The sequence below is a fragment of the Pleuronectes platessa genome, chromosome 8, assembly GCF_947347685.1.
Source record: "Pleuronectes platessa chromosome 8, fPlePla1.1, whole genome shotgun sequence".
Lineage (NCBI taxonomy): Eukaryota > Metazoa > Chordata > Actinopteri > Pleuronectiformes > Pleuronectidae > Pleuronectes > Pleuronectes platessa.
The window spans coordinates 17,974,550-17,994,851 of record NC_070633.1 but is presented as its reverse complement, the minus strand read 5'-3'; the positions used below and the strand labels follow the sequence as shown (position 1 = coordinate 17,994,851).

At 41.9% G+C, this 20,302-nt stretch overlaps 6 protein-coding genes across 7 annotated transcripts in view; all 6 read left to right on the top strand.

The window, feature by feature from the left end:
• Positions 1-20,302, top strand: part of LOC128445521 (protocadherin gamma-A4) — a 248,766-nt gene that overhangs the window by 36,459 nt on the left and 192,005 nt on the right. The window lies entirely within an intron of this gene.
• LOC128446334 (protocadherin beta-16-like) lies at positions 721-3,272 on the top strand. Its single transcript, XM_053429353.1, has one exon. The coding sequence runs from the start codon at positions 858-860 to the stop codon at positions 3,270-3,272; it is 2,415 nt and encodes an 804-aa protein (XP_053285328.1). The 5' UTR covers positions 721-857.
• On the top strand, positions 4,894-7,571 carry LOC128446333 (protocadherin beta-16-like). Its single transcript, XM_053429352.1, has one exon. The coding sequence runs from the start codon at positions 5,073-5,075 to the stop codon at positions 7,569-7,571; it is 2,499 nt and encodes an 832-aa protein (XP_053285327.1). The 5' UTR covers positions 4,894-5,072.
• On the top strand, positions 8,217-11,805 carry LOC128445531 (protocadherin beta-16-like). Its single transcript, XM_053428285.1, has 2 exons — positions 8,217-10,739; positions 11,749-11,805. The coding sequence occupies exons 1-2, from the start codon at positions 8,334-8,336 to the stop codon at positions 11,803-11,805; spliced, it is 2,463 nt and encodes an 820-aa protein (XP_053284260.1). The 5' UTR covers positions 8,217-8,333.
• On the top strand, positions 13,085-15,703 carry LOC128446332 (protocadherin beta-15-like). The gene has a single exon (XM_053429351.1). The coding sequence runs from the start codon at positions 13,103-13,105 to the stop codon at positions 15,701-15,703; it is 2,601 nt and encodes an 866-aa protein (XP_053285326.1). The 5' UTR covers positions 13,085-13,102.
• Positions 17,376-19,934, top strand: LOC128446330 (protocadherin beta-15). Its single transcript, XM_053429349.1, has one exon. The coding sequence runs from the start codon at positions 17,514-17,516 to the stop codon at positions 19,932-19,934; it is 2,421 nt and encodes an 806-aa protein (XP_053285324.1). The 5' UTR covers positions 17,376-17,513.

Sequence of the window (20,302 nt, the reverse complement as noted above, 5' to 3'; positions counted from 1 at the left end):
ATAGTGCTTATTTCCTTTGACGATTTCATATGAATACATACTATTTTGGATAAACGGTCATTAGATGTTTAATATTGAAGCAGTGTGACTAATTTCAATATGAAGCCTGTGAGTTTGTCCTGGTTTGTTTGTTGTCTCTCTTTCCTAAGTTGGTCCTTGTTTAGTAGTTTGAACATTGTACAAATTACAGTGCGTTATCCTGACTTACTGGATGCATTGATTTGATTTTTAAATCGTTTAAGGAATATTTGAAATCACACAACAGTTAAGATTACATCTATAACAGTCAACAGATTGTCCTGGAGGTTCAGCCTCAAAGGTTAATGTGAAGTGCTAAATTTCACAAAGCGTTAAGATATTTCCCTTCTGAATACTACAGGTTTAAGATGAAATGAATAACGGTTCCGCTTTTGTCGTCAGACAAATAATAGGTTCTTCGCTTTTTCAAATTACAGTTTTTAAACTTGGAGTGTCCTAGAGGAACGGTTACAGCAACTTACTGTTTATTTAGCTTTTTCCTTATGCAACATGTGCCAATTAGAGCTGTCATTTTCTGCTTTAATCAAAATCCAGTCAAGGTAGAGTTTAATATTTTTAATTACAGATATGTTATACCTAACTCATGCTCATGGTGTCAGTGTGCACCAGTCAACCACTATAGTGAGTGTCCACCATTCAGTGTCATCGAATTTAAAGCCTCATTCTGCTTTTGTGCCGCAATTCACAAGCACAGCTGCGTGTATGACTGGATTGAGACATATTTTGGGTTTATTTCGAGAAATCACAGATGCGTCGTTGATATATTTTACCTACTTGGGAATTGTTTTAAGGAATATTTTCTTTTCTTCGCAATAACAATGGAATGCTTTAGATTCTCGCTGCACGGCCTGGCTTTCATTTTTCTTGCCGTCCTCCCCGTCAATGGAGACGTGAGCTACTCTGTTCCGGAAGAGATGAAACGTGGATCTGTAATCGGAAATATTGCAAAGGATCTGGGGCTTGATTTGGGCAGACTGTCCGCTCGAAAAGCCCGGATTGATACCGAGGACAACGGTGTTAAGTACTGCAGTGTAAATCTGAAGACCGGAGACTTGGTCGTACAGGAAAGGATCGACAGAGAAGGGCTTTGTGCGAAAAAAGCATCGTGTGTTTTGAAGCAGGAACTGGTTCTGGAAAATCCATTAGAGCTGCATCGTGTTAGTATCCGTGTCCAGGATATTAACGATAATTTACCACAGTTTAATGAGGATTCACTTAAGATAGAAATTAGGGAATCGGCTGTCAAAGGTGCACATTTTCTTTTAGGTGAAGCGCACGATGGAGACATTGGGGAAAATGCTGTTCAAGGTTACTCACTTCAGCAAAACGAACATTTTAAATTAAATGTTAACTCGAAAGCAGGGGGACGAAAATACTGTGAATTGGTCTTAGACAAAGAATTGGACAGAGAGAAAAAAGAAGAGCTCATGCTGTTGCTTACAGCATTTGATGGTGGCTCTCCTCAGAGATCAGGTACTGTAGTAATACACGTCACTGTGCTGGATGCTAATGATAATGTGCCAGTGTTTAGTCAGGCCGTTTATAAAGCTAGTCTGCCTGAAAACTCTTCTCTGGATACACTTGTTACCACCATAAGTGCAACTGATGCTGACGATGGTTTGAATAGTGAGGTCACGTATGCATTTGATCATGTTTCAGATGAAAATAGCAACGTGTTCTCTTTAAACCCCAAGACTGGAGAGGTGAGAGTAGCTGGAGCTGTTGATTATGAGAAAGTGTCATCATATGAAATGCAGATCAGCGCCAAAGATGGTCTGGGATTAGTTTCTTATGTAACGTTAGTAATTGAAGTTGATGATATAAATGACAACGCCCCAGTTATATCCCTGAAATCACTTACTAACCCCATACCTGAGAATGTGTCACCTGGTTCAGAGGTGGGCATCGTTAACGTGCAGGACAGAGACTCTGAGAATAACAGACAGGTTCGCTGCTCCATTCAACAAAATGTCCCTTTTAAGTTAGTTCCCTCTATTAAAAACTATTATTCTCTGGTGACCACAGGACAACTGGACCGTGAACTAGTGTCAGATTACAACATTACGATCACTGCCACTGACGAGGGCTCTCCACCTCTGTCCTCCTCTAAAACTGTTCAGTTATCTGTAGCTGACATCAACGACAACCCACCTGTGTTTGAGGAACCGTCCTACAGCGCATATGTGACTGAAAATAACAAACCTGGCTCCACGTTATGTTCCGTTACTGCTCGAGACCCCGACTGGAGACAAAACGGCACAGTGGTTTATTCTCTGTTACCTGGTGAGGTGAACGGTGCCTCGGTGTCCTCCTATCTATCAGTTAACGGAGACACGGGGATGATCCACGCTGTGAGGTCGTTTGATTATGAACAGTTCAGGAGCTTTAAAGTCCACGTGATGGCCAGAGACAACGGTTCTCCTCCGCTCAGCAGCAACGTGACCATCAGCGTCTTCATATCGGATGTGAACGACAACTCTCCTCAGATACTGTACCCCGCCCCGGAGGGCAACTCCTTCATGACCGAGCTGGTCCCCAAAGCTGCACACGGAGGGTCTCTGGTGTCCAAAGTGATCGCGGTGGACGCGGACTCCGGACAGAACGCCTGGCTGTCCTATCAAATAGTCAAATCCACTGATCCGGGACTTTTCACTATTGGTGTCCACAGCGGAGAGATCAGGACACAGAGGGACATTTCTGAATCTGACAGCATGAAACAGAACCTTATTGTGGCGGTGAAAGATAATGGACAGCCCTCTCTGTCTGCCACCTGTTCCATGTATTTACTTATTTCTGATAACTTGGCTGAGGTGCCAGAGCTGAAGGACATTTCTTATGATGAGAAGAATTCAAAACTGACCTCCTACCTGATCATAGCGCTGGTCTCTGTCTCCACCTTTTTCCTGACCTTCATCATCATCATCCTGGGTGTGAGGTTTTGTCGCAGGAGAAAGCCCAGAATGTTGTTTGACGGAGCTGTCGCCATCCCCAGCGCTTATCTCCCTCCTAATTACGCAGATGTTGACGGCACAGGAACTTTACGCAGCACTTACAATTATGACGCCTACCTGACAACAGGTTCAAGAACCAGTGACTTTAAGTTTGTGACGTCTTACAATGACAACACACTGCCTGCTGACCAGACTCTGAGGAAAAGTCCCTCTGACTTTGCTGATGCATTTGGAGACTGTGATTCTTCTCCTGAGGTAAGACCGGCTGTCATATTCTGCTAAAAAAATCTGAATTTACTTCTAAACAATTTACCGAAACCCACAGAGAAATTTGTATATGCCGGCCTTGGATTTTTAAATGGCAAATACACAATGTGTGGTATGAAGATTCTTTTTTTTAGATTCAGTCCATTTCAAATAATTCAACCTTTACTCTAAAGTAATAGTTTGTTCTGATGCACTCATCTTGAACATCCTGTCATCCAATAGTTTAGAGAACAGTTATCCACTCTTGTATGCAGCTATTTCAATTTGTGGTCATTCAAGGGACAGTATAAACTAGTCCCCCCTTAAAGCTGTATCACTTGATCACAAACTATCTGTGTGTCTCTGTCCTTGGGGCTGAACCTCACTTTTGCACTTGAGATGCAGTTTCAAACATTAAAGATTAGTTTCAATAACTAACTTGTTTTGCCAATGAGGCTGTGAATAAATGTCCAGTAGATTTAGTTGATGCTTTCAGAAATGTTGAAGAGTTGAATCACATAGACACCAACCTGACTACCGGTTACAGACGCACTAACCTTATAACAAAACACACTGTGTGCTGCCCAGAATGATGACATGTCCTTGTAACTTTCCTGATGCATTTAGAAAAGTTGATGGTTCTCATAGGGACGCACTCGATATCACTAAAGTCGTCTTCAGTGTTCTGCAAAAGGCATTCTTTGGTTTTTGCTTAGATCATTCTACCTGGTAGCATTTTTACTGCATTGACAGTTATGTATGTTTGCCAATGAATTAGAATTCACCTGGACACATTGAGTTTAGATTCCTTTTTTATTTAGTCTCACATGAAAAACTTATCAAAATACCTTCCTTGTTTCTTTGTTCTTGGAGCTGGTTTATGTTGCATTTGTGTCTGTTTAGAGAAACATTACCCATGTGGTTCATGCAACTTTCCTATTCCCCTTTGCTGATTCTCTTCTCTGTGATTTTTTCTACAATAGTGCTTATTTCCTTTGACGATTTCATATGAATACATACTATTTTGGATAAACGGTCATTAGATGTTTAATATTGAAGCAGTGTGACTAATTTCAATATGAAGCCTGTGAGTTTGTCCTGGTTTGTTTGTTGTCTCTCTTTCCTAAGTTGGTCCTTGTTTAGTAGTTTGAACATTGTAAAAATTACAGTGCGTTATTCTGACTTACTGGATGCATTGATTTGATTTTTAAATCGTTTAAGAAATATTTGAAATCACACCACAGTTCAGATTACATCTATAACAGTCAACAGATTGTCATGGAGGTTCAGCCTCAAAGGTTAATGTGAAGTGCTAAATTTCACAAAGCGTTAAGATATTTCCCTTCTGAATACTACAGGTTTAAGATGAAATGAATAACGGTTCCCCTTTTGTCGTCAGACAAATAATAGGTTCTTCGCTGTTTCAAATTACAGTTTTTAAACTTGGAGTGTCCTAGAGGAACGGTTACAGCAACTTACTGTTTATTTAGCTTTTTCCTTATGCAACATGTGCCAATTAGAGCTGTCATTTTCTGCTTTAATCAAAATCCAGTCAAGGTAGAGTTTAATATTTTTAATTACAGATATGTTATACCTAACTTATGCTCATGGTGTCAGTGTGCACCAGTCAACCACTATAGTGAGTGTCCACCCTTCAGTGTCATCGAATTTAAAGCCTCATTCTGCTGTTGTGCCGCAATTCACAAGCACAGCTGCGTGTATGACTGGATTGAGACGTCTTTTTGGTTTATTTCGAGAAATCACAGATGCGTCGTTGATATATTTTACCTACTTGGGAATTGTTTTAAGGAATATTTTATTTTCTTCGCAATAACAATGGAATGCTTTAGATTCTCGCTGCACGGCCTGGCTTTCATTTTTCTTGCCGTCCTCCCCGTCAATGGAGACGTGAGCTACTCTGTTCCGGAAGAGATGAAACGTGGATCTGTAATCGGAAATATTGCAAAGGATCTGGGGCTTGATTTGGGCAGACTGTCCGCTCGAAAAGCCCGGATAGATACCGAGGATAACGGTGTGAAGTACTGCAGTGTAAATATGAAGACCGGAGACTTGGTCGTACAGGAACGGATCGACAGAGAAGGGCTTTGTGCGAAAAAGGCGTCGTGTGTTTTGAAGCAGGAACTTGTTCTGGAAAATCCATTAGAGCTGCATCGTATTAGTATCCGTGTCCAGGATATTAACGATAATTCACCGCAGTTTAAGGAGGATTCACTTAAGATTGAAATTCAGGAATCGGAGCACAAGGGTGCACATTTTCTTTTAGGAGAAGCACACGATGGAGACATTGGGGAAAATGCTGTCAAAGGTTACTCACTTCAGCAGAACGAACATTTTAAATTAAATGTTAACACGAAAGCAGGGGGACGAAAATACTGTGAATTGGTCTTAGACAAAGAATTGGACAGAGAGGAAAAAGAAGAGCTCATGCTGTTGCTTACAGCATTTGATGGTGGCTCTCCTCAGAGATCAGGTACTGTAGTAATACACGTCACTGTGCTGGATGCTAATGATAATGTGCCAGTGTTTAGTCAGGCCGTTTATAAAGCTAGTCTGCCTGAAAACTCTTCTCTGGATACACTTGTTACCACCATAAGTGCAACTGATGCTGACGATGGTTTGAATAGTGAGGTCACGTATGCATTTGATCATGTTTCAGATGAAAATAGCAACGTGTTCTCTTTAAACCCCAAGACTGGAGAGGTGAGAGTAGCTGGAGCTGTTGATTATGAGAAAGTGTCATCATATGAAATGCAGATCAGCGCCAAAGATGGTCTGGGATTAGTTTCTTATGTAACGTTAGTAATTGAAGTTGATGATATAAATGACAACGCCCCAGTTATATCCCTGAAATCACTGACTAACCCCATTCCCGAGAACGCGTCACCTGGTTCAGAGGTGGGCATCGTTAACGTGCAGGACAGAGACTCCGAGAATAATAGACAGGTTCGCTGCTCCATTCAGCAAAATGTCCCTTTTAAGTTAGTTCCCTCGATTAAAAACTATTATTCTCTGGTGACCACAGGACAACTGGACCGTGAACTAGTGTCAGATTACAACATTACAATCACTGCCACTGACGAGGGCTCTCCACCTCTGTCCTCCTCTAAAACTGTTCAGTTATCTGTCGCTGACATCAACGACAACCCACCTGTGTTTGAGGAACAGTCCTACAGCGCATATGTAACTGAAAATAACAAACCTGGCTCCACGTTAAGTTCCGTTACTGCGCGAGACCCCGACTGGAGACAAAACGGCACAGTGGTTTATTCTCTGTTACCTGGTGAGGTGAACGGTGCCTCGGTGTCCTCCTATCTGTCAGTTAACGGAGACACGGGGGTGATCCACGCTGTGAGGTCGTTTGATTATGAACAGTTCAGGAGCTTTAAAGTCCACGTGAAGGCCAGAGACAACGGTTCTCCTCCGCTCAGCAGCAACGTGACCGTCAGCGTCTTCATATCGGATGTGAACGACAACTCTCCTCAGATACTGTACCCCGCCCCGGAGGGCAACTCCTTCATGACCGAGCTGGTCCCCAAAGCTGCAAACGGAGGCTCTCTGGTGTCCAAAGTGATCGCGGTGGACGCGGACTCCGGACAGAACGCCTGGCTGTCCTATCATATAGTCAAATCCACTGATCCGGGACTATTCACTATTGGTGTCCACAGCGGAGAGATCAGGACACAGCGGGACATTGCTGAATCTGACAGCATGAAACAGAACCTTATTGTGGCGGTGAAAGATAACGGACAGCCCTCTCTGTCTGCCACCTGTTCCATGTATTTACTTATTTCTGATAACTTGGCTGAGGTGCCAGAGCTGAAGGACATTTCTTATGATGAGAAGAATTCAAAACTGACCTCTTACCTGATCATAGCCCTGGTCTCTGTCTCCACCTTTTTCCTGACCTTCATCATCATCATCCTGGGTGTGAGGTTTTGTCGCAGGAGGAAACCCAGAATGTTGTTTGACGGAGCTGTCGCCATCCCCAGCGCTTATCTCCCTCCTAATTACGCAGATGTTGACGGCACAGGAACTTTACGCAGCACTTACAATTATGACGCCTACCTGACAACAGGTTCCAGAACCAGTGACTTTAAGTTCGTGACATCTTATAATGACAACACTCTGCCTGCTGACCAGACTCTGAGGAAAAGTCCTTCTGACTTTGCTGACGCGTTTGGAGATTGTGATGATTCGCCCGAGGTAGGGAAACATCTTAAATACAATCAGGAAAATACGCTTAGATCCAAATATGAATTTTTAGCATCTACCTTGAACATTTCATTTTGTGTTTCAAAGTGTTTTTACTTTTAAATCGTATCTATTGTTTAAATACATAAATTAACACATACGCACAATGCAGACGCACACAAACACACACAGACATGGTCATCATTTCCGTCTTTGTTTTAGTTGTTTCCACTCATTCGAACAATTGTTGTAAATTGTTGAACTATTTATATGCCGCTCCTCTTTTCTATGTGCATTGTGCTGAACACCGATTTGTATCCAGCTACACGATTGGAGGTTGTTAACATTTATTTTCAGTTTTGAATAATATGGGATTTATAGCCACAAAGTAGAGTGGTCAAATTTTATATGGCTCTCGTCTTTTGTTGTGGTTTCTTTCCCCTTGCATTTCTTGCTTCTTTTTTTTGTTTTACATATTTCAGCATAAGCTATAGAAATAACTAAATTATATCTCGGATCATTTTCATAGTATTGTTATCTAAAACGTTTTGACATATTAGGAAGACATGCTTATCCCCGTAAATATATCTGGTATACACGCTTTAAATGAAAAAGAAAAAGAAATACTCGTCCGTGTTATGTCTCAAAAAGTACTCAAGGTGTCAGTGTGCACTAATAAACGTCAATGCACGTCGACTCCCCACCCATCCATGTAGACAAATATAAAGGCAGTTCTCCATATACTGGTTCTACGCTGAACCCATTTGGGAGAAGGACGGTAGTGTAATGAAATTGGAATACCCGAATAAATAGAGAATGAATTGCTAAAACGTATTTAAGGCTAATTCAATTATTCGCCAGTATTTTTCCCTTCCTGTCGCCGCCATGGAAGTGAACAGATTTGCGCTTTGCAGCTGCGGCCTGGCTTTCGTGTTTTTCGCCTTCCACCCTGTCACTGGAGACGTTAGCTATTCTGTTGCAGAGGAGATGAAACGTGGATCTGTGATCAGCAATATTGCAAAGGATCTTGGACTGGATTTACGCGGTCTGTCCGCTCGCAAAGCCCGGATTGATACGGAGGACAACAACATTCAGTACTGCAGCGTCAACCTCAACAACGGAGACTTGATCGTACAAGAAAGGATCGACAGAGAAGGGCTTTGCGCGAAAAAGGCATCGTGTGTTCTGAAGCAGGAACTTGTGCTGGAAAATCCATTAGAGCTGCATCGTATTAGTATTCGTGTTCAGGATATTAACGATAATTCACCACAATTTAAGGAGGATTCACTGAAGATTGAAATTCAGGAATCGGCTGATAAGGGGGCACGTTTTCAACTGGACGAGGCGCACGATGCAGATATAGGAGAATATGCTGTTCAGGGCTACTCACTGCAGGAGAACGAGCATTTCAAATTAAATGTTAACACGAAAGATGGCGGCCGAAAATACTGTGAATTAGTCTTAGACAAAGAATTGGACAGAGAGGATAATAAAGAGATTGTGCTGTTGCTTACAGCATTTGATGGTGGCTCTCCTCAGAGATCAGGTACTGTAGTAATACACGTCACTGTGCTGGATGCTAATGATAATGTGCCGGTGTTTAACCAGGCCGTTTATAAAGCTAGTCTGCCCGAAAACTCTCCTTTGGATACATTGGTGATCAAAGTGAGTGCAACTGATGCAGACGAAGGAATGTATGGGGAAGTCACTTATGGTTTTAATCTCGTTACAGGTGAAAACAGCAACGTGTTTTCTTTAAACCCTAAAACTGGAGAGGTGAGGGTAGCTGAAGCTATTGATTACGAAAAAACGTCTTTATATGAAATGCAGATCAGCGCGAAAGATGGTCTGGGATTGGCTTCATATGCTAACTTAATTATTGAAATTACTGATATGAATGACAATGCTCCAATTATATATCTAAAGTCACTTACTAACCCCATACCTGAGGACGTGTCACCTGGTTCAGAGGTGGGCATCATTAACGTGCAGGACAGAGACTCTGAGAATAACAGACAGGTTCGCTGCTCCATTCAGCAAAATGTCCCTTTTAAGTTAGTTCCCTCTATTAAAAACTATTATTCTCTGGTGACCACAGGACAACTGGACCGTGAACTAGTGTCAGATTACAACATTACAATCACTGCCACTGACGAGGGCTCTCCACCTCTGACCTACTCTAAAACTGTTCAGTTATCTGTCGCTGACATCAACGACAACCCTCCTGTGTTTGAGGAACAGTCCTACAGCGCATATGTGACTGAAAATAACAAACCTGGCTCCACGTTATGTTCCGTTACTGCTCGAGACCCCGACTGGAGACAAAACGGCACAGTGGTTTATTCTCTGTTACCTGGTGAGGTGAACGGTGCCTCGGTGTCCTCCTATCTATCAGTTAACGGAGATACGGGTGTGATCCACGCTGTGAGGTCGTTTGATTATGAACAGTTCAGGAGCTTTAAAGTCCACGTAATGGCCAGAGACAACGGTTCTCCTCCGCTCAGCAGCAACGTGACTGTCAGCGTCTTCATATCGGATGTGAACGACAACTCTCCTCAGATACTGTACCCCGCCCCGGAGGGCAACTCCTTCATGACTGAGCTGGTCCCCAAAGCTGCACACGGAGGCTCTCTGGTGTCCAAAGTGATCGCGGTGGACGCAGACTCCGGACAGAACGCCTGGCTGTCCTATCATATAGTCAAATCCACTGATCCGGGACTTTTCACTATTGGTGTCCACAGCGGAGAGATCAGGACACAGCGGGACATTGCTGAATCTGACAGTATGAAACAGAACCTTATTGTGGCGGTGAAAGATAACGGACAGCCCTCTCTGTCTGCCACCTGCTCCATGTATTTACTTATTTCTGATAACTTGGCTGAGGTGCCAGAGCTGAAGGACATTTCTTATGATGAGAAGAATTCAAAACTGACCTCTTACCTGATCATCGCTTTGGTCTCTGTCTCCACCTTTTTCCTGACCTTCATCATCATCATCCTGGGTGTGAGGTTTTGTCGCAGGAGAAAGCCCAGAATGTTGTTTGACGGAGCTGTCGCCATCCCCAGCGCTTATCTCCCTCCTAATTACGCAGATGTTGATGGCACAGGAACTTTACGCAGCACTTACAATTATGACGCCTACCTGACAACAGGTTCTCGAACCAGTGACTTTAAATTTGTGACGTCTTACAATGACAACACACTGCCTGCTGACCAGACTCTGAGGAAAAGTCCTTCTGACTTTGCTGATGCATTTGGGGACTGTGATTCTTCTCCTGAGGTAGGAACAAGTGTCACATATTACTCAGAATATTAGAATTTGCATTTGAACAATTCATCTAAATCCCTTTGGAAAACATGTACTTGCCTGTGTTGCCATCTTTTTTTTTTAATTGACAGATTCAGAATGTGTAGCATGGGTGCAAATAATATTTACAGCCAACCTTTATTCTAAAGCAATTTGTTACAATACTCATGGAGTGTACTTCACTTCTTATTTTAGGTTGAGTTATTGTGGTATCTTTCCAGAGTTCAGAGAAGATGTTTAAATTTTGGTATTCAGATATCAAACGTTTTTGGTCAATCCAGGTACCTTTTTCCTGATCTTTTTTGAAAAAACAGTTTCACTTGATCTCAATGCATTGCTGCGTCTCTGTCTCTGGTGCTGAATATCACTTTTGCACTTGAGGTGTTTTAGACCGAAGACCGACAGTTTGTTTTCTTTCTTTTGTTCAAAAATTTTGGATCACAGTTCCACTTGCCAACTTGTCTTTCAGAGGAGACTAATCAAAAGTAGCTTTAGTGAGTCGGTAACTTTATGTCATTGATATGACAAGCAACCCTCCGTCGGCCGACCACATTCTGATTCTGATGAAATGTTCCATTATGCTGATGCATTTGGAGATTATCATCTTTTCCCCCAACCTAGGGACACATTAAATATCTCTACATTCATCTTCTGTGTTCTGCAAAAGACTTTCTCATTTGGCTTTGGCTATTTTAGATTGTACAATGGTTTTATTGCATTGGTAGTTTAGTGACTGAGGGGACATTTTTTCTCATATGACAGATTTTTTAAATATGTTCAAAGTTTCTTGTGCTTGGACCTGGTTTATGTTGCATTTCGGGTGATTTAAAGATCTGTTACCCTTGTGGTTCACACTTTTTTCCTTTTCCCATTTGTCGATATCTTTCTTGGACATCTCAGTGACACTGTTTTTTTCAATTAGTGTTTAGTTGCCGAACGTTTTTTTTATGAATACACCCTCCTTTAGATAAACAGTGATTAGACTTTGATGAAGTATTGGAGCAGTATGAACAATCGGAACATGGAACCTGTGAATTTGTCCTTGGCTTGATAATGGTCTCCCTTTCTTAATTTTATCCTCCATGTCTACAAATATAGACATTCCTTTTTTTTTTATACCGTTTCCAGCGTTAAATTAATATGCAATGCTGAAGTTTTGAAATGCCTTTATCTTTATTGTCTTTGTCTCTTTGTTAGATGCTATAGAGTGTTTGCAGGTGTAAATAGTACAATTACAAATACTTTAAAGGTTTAAGCAAATAGATGGTGATAAGCTGCAATATGTCACAATCAAATGTTGGTTGAGAAACTTGCCACAATAGTAGTTTTAACTGGAAGTGTGATAGTGTTGTATCTGGTGAATTTCTAAGGCTGGAACTTAACAACTTACATTTTATCCATATTCCTCACACTAACCACAACTGTTTACAGCTGTTAATCTATCAGTTTGTTTTGATATTAGCTGATTTTCACAACTGAATAATAACTTGGACAGAGCACACTCAATATTTAACTATGTATAAGTCTTTCCTTATAATGTTTTTGTTGTTCAATACTGGATATTCAAACACAGATGAAAAAAATCTGATCTCTCGAGACTTGCCATCGCTCTTGCTGGAGTGTGAGTACTCCAAATCAATTTGTCTATGATTGCAGTGCATTTCTTTAAGTAACAAACTGTTTATTGTGTGTTTAAAAGCACACAGCAGTTACATTTATATCTACAACAGTCAACACATCATCCTGAAGGTTCATCTTTGTTAAAGTGCAGTAGCATATTCCAACAGGTTCAACATTTGCCAAATTAAGAAGTGGAAGATGTTTAGTCATATGATTTGAGCAAAAGGATAAATATACCCAGTTACCTCAGTTTTACTTGATCTAATCTTGACCAGTAAATTGGGAATTAGAAGAAAGGTAATGACGAGGAAGCAATCTCCACCATTTTATCAAGGAGCGATTTTTGGACACTAGTTATCCTGCACTTTTAATATAAAACCATATAGATGTCCCAGTGTGTCTTCAGATATATAATGGGTTGTTGAGTTTTTCATATCGTGAATCTATAAATTAGAGTCAGGAGAAACGATAACAGCTTTTTCATGCTTAATTTGCTTTTTATTCATCAAGGGCCAGTTAGAATATTGATTTTATAGTTTTGATTTTAAACAAGGGCTGGGAAATGGTCAATTTTATTTAAAGCACAGACAGCGTATTGTTATACTTGAAAAATGCTCATGGTGTCAGTGTGCACCAGTAAACCAGTAGTGTTTCTCAACCCTTCAGGTTCATCGAATTTAAAGCCTCATTCTGCTTTTGTGCCACAATTCGCAAGCACAGCTGCGTGTATGACTGGATTGAGACGTCTTTTTGGTTTATTTCAAGAAATCACAGATGCGTCGGTGATAAATATTAACCTACTTGGGAATTGTTTTAAGGAATATTTGCTTTTCTTCGCAAAAACAATGGAATGCTTTAGATTCTCGCTGCACGGCCTGGCTTTCATTTTTCTTGCCGTACTCCCCGTCAATGGAGACGTGAGCTACTCTGTTCCGGAAGAGATGAAACGTGGATCTGTAATCGGGAATATTGCAAAGGATCTGGGGATTGATTTGGGCAGATTGTCCGCTCGCAAAGCCCGGATTGATACCGAGGACAACGGTGTGAAATACTGCAGTGTAAATCTGAAGACCGGAGACTTGGTTGTACAGGAAAGGATCGACAGAGAAGGGCTTTGTGCGAAAAAGGCATCGTGTGTTCTGAAGCAGGAGCTGGTTCTTGAAAATCCATTAGAGCTGCATCGTATTAGTATCCGTGTCCAGGATATTAACGATAATTCACCACAGTTTAAGGAGGATTCACTTAAAATTGAAATTCAAGAATCGGAAGACAAGGGTGCACGTTTTCAACTGGACGAAGCGCATGATGGAGACATCGGAGAAAATGCTGTTCAGGGTTACTCACTGCAGGAGAATGATCACTTCAAATTAAACGTCAAGTCAAAAGGCACTGGGAGAAAATATGGTGAATTGGTCTTAGACAAAGAATTAGACAGAGAGGACAAAAAAGAGATTGTGCTGTTGCTTACTGCATTTGATGGTGGTTCTCCTCAGAGATCAGGTACTGTTGTAATACACGTCAATGTACTTGATGCTAATGATAATCTACCAGTGTTTAGTAAGGCCGTTTATAAAGCCAGTTTACCTGAAAACTCTCCTGTGGATACACTGGTGGTAACTGTGAGTGCAACTGATGCAGACGAGGGAGTGAACGGAGAAGTCAGTTACGGATTCGATCATGTTTCAGATGGAAACCAAATGTTCTTACTAAACCCTAAAACCGGAGACGTTACAGTGGCTGGAGCTATTGATTATGAAAGAGAGTCATCATATGAAATGCAGATTAGTGCCAAAGACGGTCTGGGATTGGCGTCATATACAACGTTAATAATTGAAGTGACTGATATGAATGATAACGCCCCTGTTATATCCCTGAAATCACTGACTAACCCCATACCTGAGAACGTGTCACCTGGTTCAGAGGTGGGCATCGTTAACGTGCAGGACAGGGACTCGGAGAGTAACAGACAGGTTCGCTGCTCCATTCAACAAAATGTCCCTTTTAAGTTAGTTCCTTCGATTAAAAACTATTATTCTCTGGTGACCACAGGACAACTGGACCGTGAACTTGTGTCAGATTACAACATTACAATCACTGCCACTGACGAGGGCTCTCCACCTCTGTCCTCCTCTAAAACTGTTCAGTTATCTGTCGCTGACATCAACGACAACCCACCTGTGTTTGAGGAACAGTCCTACAGCGCATATGTGACTGAAAATAACAAACCTGGCTCCACGTTATGTTCCGTTACTGCTCGAGACCCCGACTGGAGACAAAACGGCACAGTGGTTTATTCTCTGTTACCTGGTGAGGTGAACGGTGCCTCGGTGTCCTCCTATCTATCAGTTAACGGAGACACGGGGGTGATCCACGCTGTGAGGTCGTTTGATTATGAACAGTTCAGGAGCTTTAAAGTCCACGTGATGGCCAGAGACAACGGTTCTCCTCCGCTCAGCAGCAACGTGACCGTCAGCGTCTTCATATCGGATGTGAACGACAACTCTCCTCAGATACTGTACCCCGCCCCGGAGGGCAACTCCTTCATGACCGAGCTGGTCCCCAAAGCTGCACACGGAGGATCTCTGGTGTCCAAAGTGATCGCGGTGGACGCGGACTCCGGACAGAACGCCTGGCTGACCTATCAAATAGTCAAATCCACTGATCCGGGACTTTTCACTATTGGTGTCCACAGCGGAGAGATCAGGACACAGCGGGACATTTCTGAGTCTGACAGCATGAAACAGAACCTTATTGTGGCGGTGAAAGATAACGGACAGCCCTCTCTGTCTGCCACCTGTTCCATGTATTTACTTATTTCTGATAACTTGGCTGAGGTGCCAGAGCTGAAGGACATTTCTTATGATGAGAAGAATTCAAAACTGACCTCTTACCTGATCATAGCGCTGGTCTCTGTCTCCACCTTTTTCCTGACCTTCATCATCATCATCCTGGGTGTGAGGTTTTGTCGCAGGAGAAAGCCCAGAATGTTGTTTGACGGAGCTGTCGCCATCCCCAGTGCTTATCTCCCTCCTACTTACGCAGATGTTGACGGCACAGGAACTTTACGCAGCACCTACAATTATGACGCCTACCTGACAACAGGTTCTCGAACCAGTGACTTTAAATTTGTGACATCTTACAATGACAACACACTGCCTGCTGACCAGACTCTGAGGAAAAGTCCTTCTGACTTTGCTGATGCGTTTGGAGACTGTGATTCTTCTCCTGAGGTAAGACCGGCTGTCATATTCCGCTCAACAGATATTTATCTGCATCTTAACAATTCACCAAAAGCCCCAGAGAAATGTGTGCCTGCCTTGGATTTTTAAATGGCAAATACACAATGTACAACGCGTGTTGAGATTATTTTTATAGATTCAATCAATTTTAGAATAATTCGACCTTTACTCTAAAGTAATAATTTGTTCCTGTACACTCATCATGAACTTCTGGGATCATACTTCTCTTTTTTAGCAGAGGTTACGTATTGTGGTCTGTTTTCCGATAGTTTCAGAAAAGAAATTGTCCACTTTGGTATGCAGGTATTTCAATTTGTGTGGTCATTCAAGAGAAGGTTTTTTCTTTTTCCCAAAACCTGTATCACTTGGCCACAAACCATCAGTGTTTCTCTGTCCTTGGTGCTGAACCTCACTTTTGCACTTGCAATGTATTTTCAGAAGCAACCCATGTCTATTACGTTCTAACACAATTCCAACATTTCTGATTAGTTTCACTGACTAACTTGTTTTTCCAATGAGGCTCTGAATAGAATCGCATCAGATTGAGTTGATGCGTTCTTAAATTTTGAACAGTTGAATCACATTGACACCAACCTGACAACAGGTTCCAGACGCAGTAACTTTGTGACAAAGACTTTTTGCTGAACAAACTCTGATGAAATATGCTTGGAATTTGTTGATGCATTTAGAAAAGGTGATGGTTCTCCTGGGAACACACTCATTATCACTAAAGTCGTCTTCAGTGTTCTGCAAATGTAATTATTTGTTTTTTGATTTCATTATTTTACCTGCTATAATTCTATTGCGTTGGTAGTTTTGTATGTGTGCAGGTGATTAAGAATTCACTTGGACACATTGAGTTTAGTTTTCTTTCTTTATTTAGTCTCACATCAAAACTTATCATGATAAATTCTTTGTTTCTTTATGCTTGGAGCTCGTTTATGTTGCATTTTTTTTATGTTTAAATATACGCTACCCATGTGGTTCATGCAATTTTCCTCTTCCCTTTGTTGAATCTGTTGAAGATCTAACGGATTCTGCTTTTCCACATTAGTGCAAATTTTCTTTGAGGATTTATCCTGAATGCATACTATAGTGGATTAATGGCCATAAGATGTTTAATATTGAAACAGTGTGATTAAATTGAATATGAAGTTCGAGCTTCTCCTGTTTTTTTAGTTTTCTGTCTTTCCTGTCCTTCTGTAGAAGTTTGAACATTGTAAAACATAAGTCGCAGTATTGTTGATAAATGGATTGCATTGATTTTAATTTTAAATCCGTTTAAGGAGTATTTGAAAGCAAGAAACAGTTCAGATTACTTCTATAACAGTCAACAGACTGTCCTGGAGGTTCAGCCTCAAAGGTAAACGTGTAGAACTTAATTTCACAAAGCCTTGAGTATTTTCTCATTGGAGTTGTGCAGGTTTACGATGGAATGAAAAACGGTTCCCATTTTATCGTCAGACAAATAATAGGTTCTTTGCTTTTTCAAAGAATAGTTTTTAAAGGGGGAGTGTCCCAGAGGAACGGTTACAGCAACTGGCCGTTAGTTTTGCGTTTTCCCTGGTAAACATGTGCTAATTAGAACAGTCATTTTGTGTTTTTTATCAAATTCCAGCCACGGAAGAGTTGAATACTTTTGATTACAGATATGTTATACCTAATTCATGCTCATGGTGTCAGTGTGCACCAGTAAACAAGTAGTGAGTGTCCACCCTTTATTGTCATAGAATTTAAAGCCTCATTCTGCGTTTGTGCTGCAACTCACAAGCACAGCTGCGCGTATGACTGGATTGAGACGTATTTTTGGTTTATTTCGAGAAATCTCAGATGCGTCGTTGATATATTTTACCTACTTGGGAACTGTTTTAAGGAATATTTGCTTTTCGGCGCAATAACAATGGAATACTTTAGATTCTCGCTGCACGGCCTGGCTTTCATTTTTCTTGCCGTCCTCCCCGTCAATGGAGACGTGAGCTACTCTGTTCCGGAAGAGATGAAACGTGGATCTGTAATCGGGAATATTGCAAAGGATCTGGGGCTTGATTTGGGCCGATTGTCCGCTCGCAAAGCCCGGATTGATACCGAGGACAACGGTGTTAAGTACTGCAGTGTAAATCTGAAGACCGGAGACTTGGTCGTACAGGAAAGGATCGACAGAGAAGGGCTGTGTGCGAAAAAGGCTTCGTGTGTTCTGAAGCAGGAACTTGTTCTGGAAAATCCATTAGAGCTGCATCGTATTAGTATCCGTGTCCAGGATATTAACGATAATTCACCGCAGTTTAAAGAAGAGTCTCTAAAATTTGAAATTCGTGAAATGGCAATAAAGGGCTCGCGTTTTCAGCTGGATGAAGCGCACGATGGAGACATCGGAGAAAATGCTGTTCAGGGTTACTCACTGCAGGAGAATGATCACTTCAAATTAAATGTCAAGTCAAAAGGCACTGGGAGAAAATATGGTGAATTAGTCTTAGACAAAGATTTAGACAGAGAGGACAGAAACGAGATTGTGCTGTTGCTTACTGCATTTGATGGTGGTTCTCCCCAGAGATCAGGTACTGTTGTAATTCACGTCACTGTACTGGATGCTAATGATAATCTACCAGTGTTTAGTCAGGCCGTTTATAAAGCCAGTTTACCTGAAAACTCTCCTGTGGATACACTGGTTATAACTGTGACTGCAACTGATGCAGACGAGGGAGTGAACGGTGAAGTCAGTTATGGATTCGATCATGTTTCAGATGAAAACCAAGTTTTCTTACTAAACCCTAAAACTGGAGATGTAACAGTGGCTGGAGATATTGATTATGAAAGAGAGTCGTCATATGAAATACAGATCAGCGCCAAAGATGGTCTGGGATTGGCGTCATATGCAACGTTAATAATTGAAGTTACTGATATAAATGATAATGCTCCCGTTATATATTTAAAATCCCTGACTAACCCCATACCTGAGAACGTGTCACCTGGTTCAGAGGTGGGCATCGTTAACGTGCAGGACAGAGACTCTGAGAGTAACAGACAGGTTCGATGCTCCATTCAACAAAATGTCCCTTTTAAGTTAGTTCCATCTATTAAAAACTATTATTCTCTGGTGACGACAGGACAACTGGACCGTGAACTAGTGTCAGATTACAACATTACAATCACTGCCACTGACGAGGGCTCTCCACCTCTGTCCTCCTCTAAAACTGTTCAATTATCTGTCGCTGACATCAACGACAACCCTCCTGTGTTTAAGGAACAGTCCTACAGCGCATATGTGACTGAAAATAACAAACCTGGCTCCACGTTATGTTCCGTTACTGCTCGAGACCCCGACTGGAGACAAAACGGCACAGTGGTTTATTCTCTGTTACCTGGTGAGGTGAACGGTGCCTCGGGCTCTTCCTATCTGTCAGTTAACGGAGACACGGGGGTGATCCACGCTGTGAGGTCGTTCGATTATGAACAGTTCAGGAGCTTTAAAGTCCACGTGCTGGCCAGAGACAACGGTTCTCCTCCGCTCAGCAGCAACGTGACCGTCAGCGTCTTCATATCGGATGTGAACGACAACTCTCCTCAGATACTGTACCCCGCCCCGGAGGGCAACTCCTTCATGACCGAGCTGGTCCCCAAAGCTGCACACGGAGGCTCTCTGGTGTCCAAAGTGATCGCGGTGGACGCGGACTCCGGACAGAACGCCTGGCTGTCCTATCAGATAGTCAAATCCTCTGATCCGGGACTTTTCACTATTGGTGTCCACAGCGGAGAGATCAGGACACAGCGGGACATTTCTGAATCTGACAGCATGAAACAGAACCTTATTGTGGCGGTGAAAGATAACGGACAGCCCTCTCTGTCTGCCACCTGTTCCATGTATTTACTTATATCTGATAACTTGGCTGAGGTGCCAGAGCTGAAGGACATTTCTTATGATGAGAAGAATTCAAAACTGACCTCTTACCTGATCATCGCTTTGGTCTCTGTCTCCACCTTTTTCCTGACCTTCATCATCATCATCCTGGGTGTGAGGTTTTGTCGCAGGAGAAAGCCCAGAATGTTGTTTGACGGAGCTGTCGCCATCCCCAGCGCTTATCTCCCTCCTAATTATGCAGATGTTGACGGCACAGGAACTTTACGCAGCACCTATAACTATGACGCCTACCTGACAACAGGTTCTCGAACCAGTGACTTTAAATTTGTGACGTCTTACAATGACAACACTCTGCCTGCTGACCAGACTCTGAGGAAAAGTCCTTCTGACTTTGCTGATGCATTTGGGGACTGTGATTCTTCTCCTGAGGTAGGAACAAGTGTCACATATTACTCAGAATATTAGAATTTGCATTTGAACAATTCATCTAAATCCCTTTGGAAAACATGTACTTGCCTGTGTTGCCATCTTTTTTTTTTTAATTGACAGATTCGGAATGTGTAGCATGGGTGCAAATAATATTTAAAGCCAACCTTTATTCTAAAACAATTTGTTACAATACTCATGGAGTGTACTTCACTTCTTATTTTAGGTTGAGTTATTGTGGTATCTTTCCAGAGTTCAGAGAAGATGTTTCAATTTTAGTATTCAGATATCAAAAGTTTTTGGTCAATCAAGGTACCTTTTTCCTGATCTTTTTTGAAAAAACAGTTTCACTTGATCTCAATGCATTGCTGCGTCTCTGTCCTTGGTGCTGAACATCACTTTTGCAC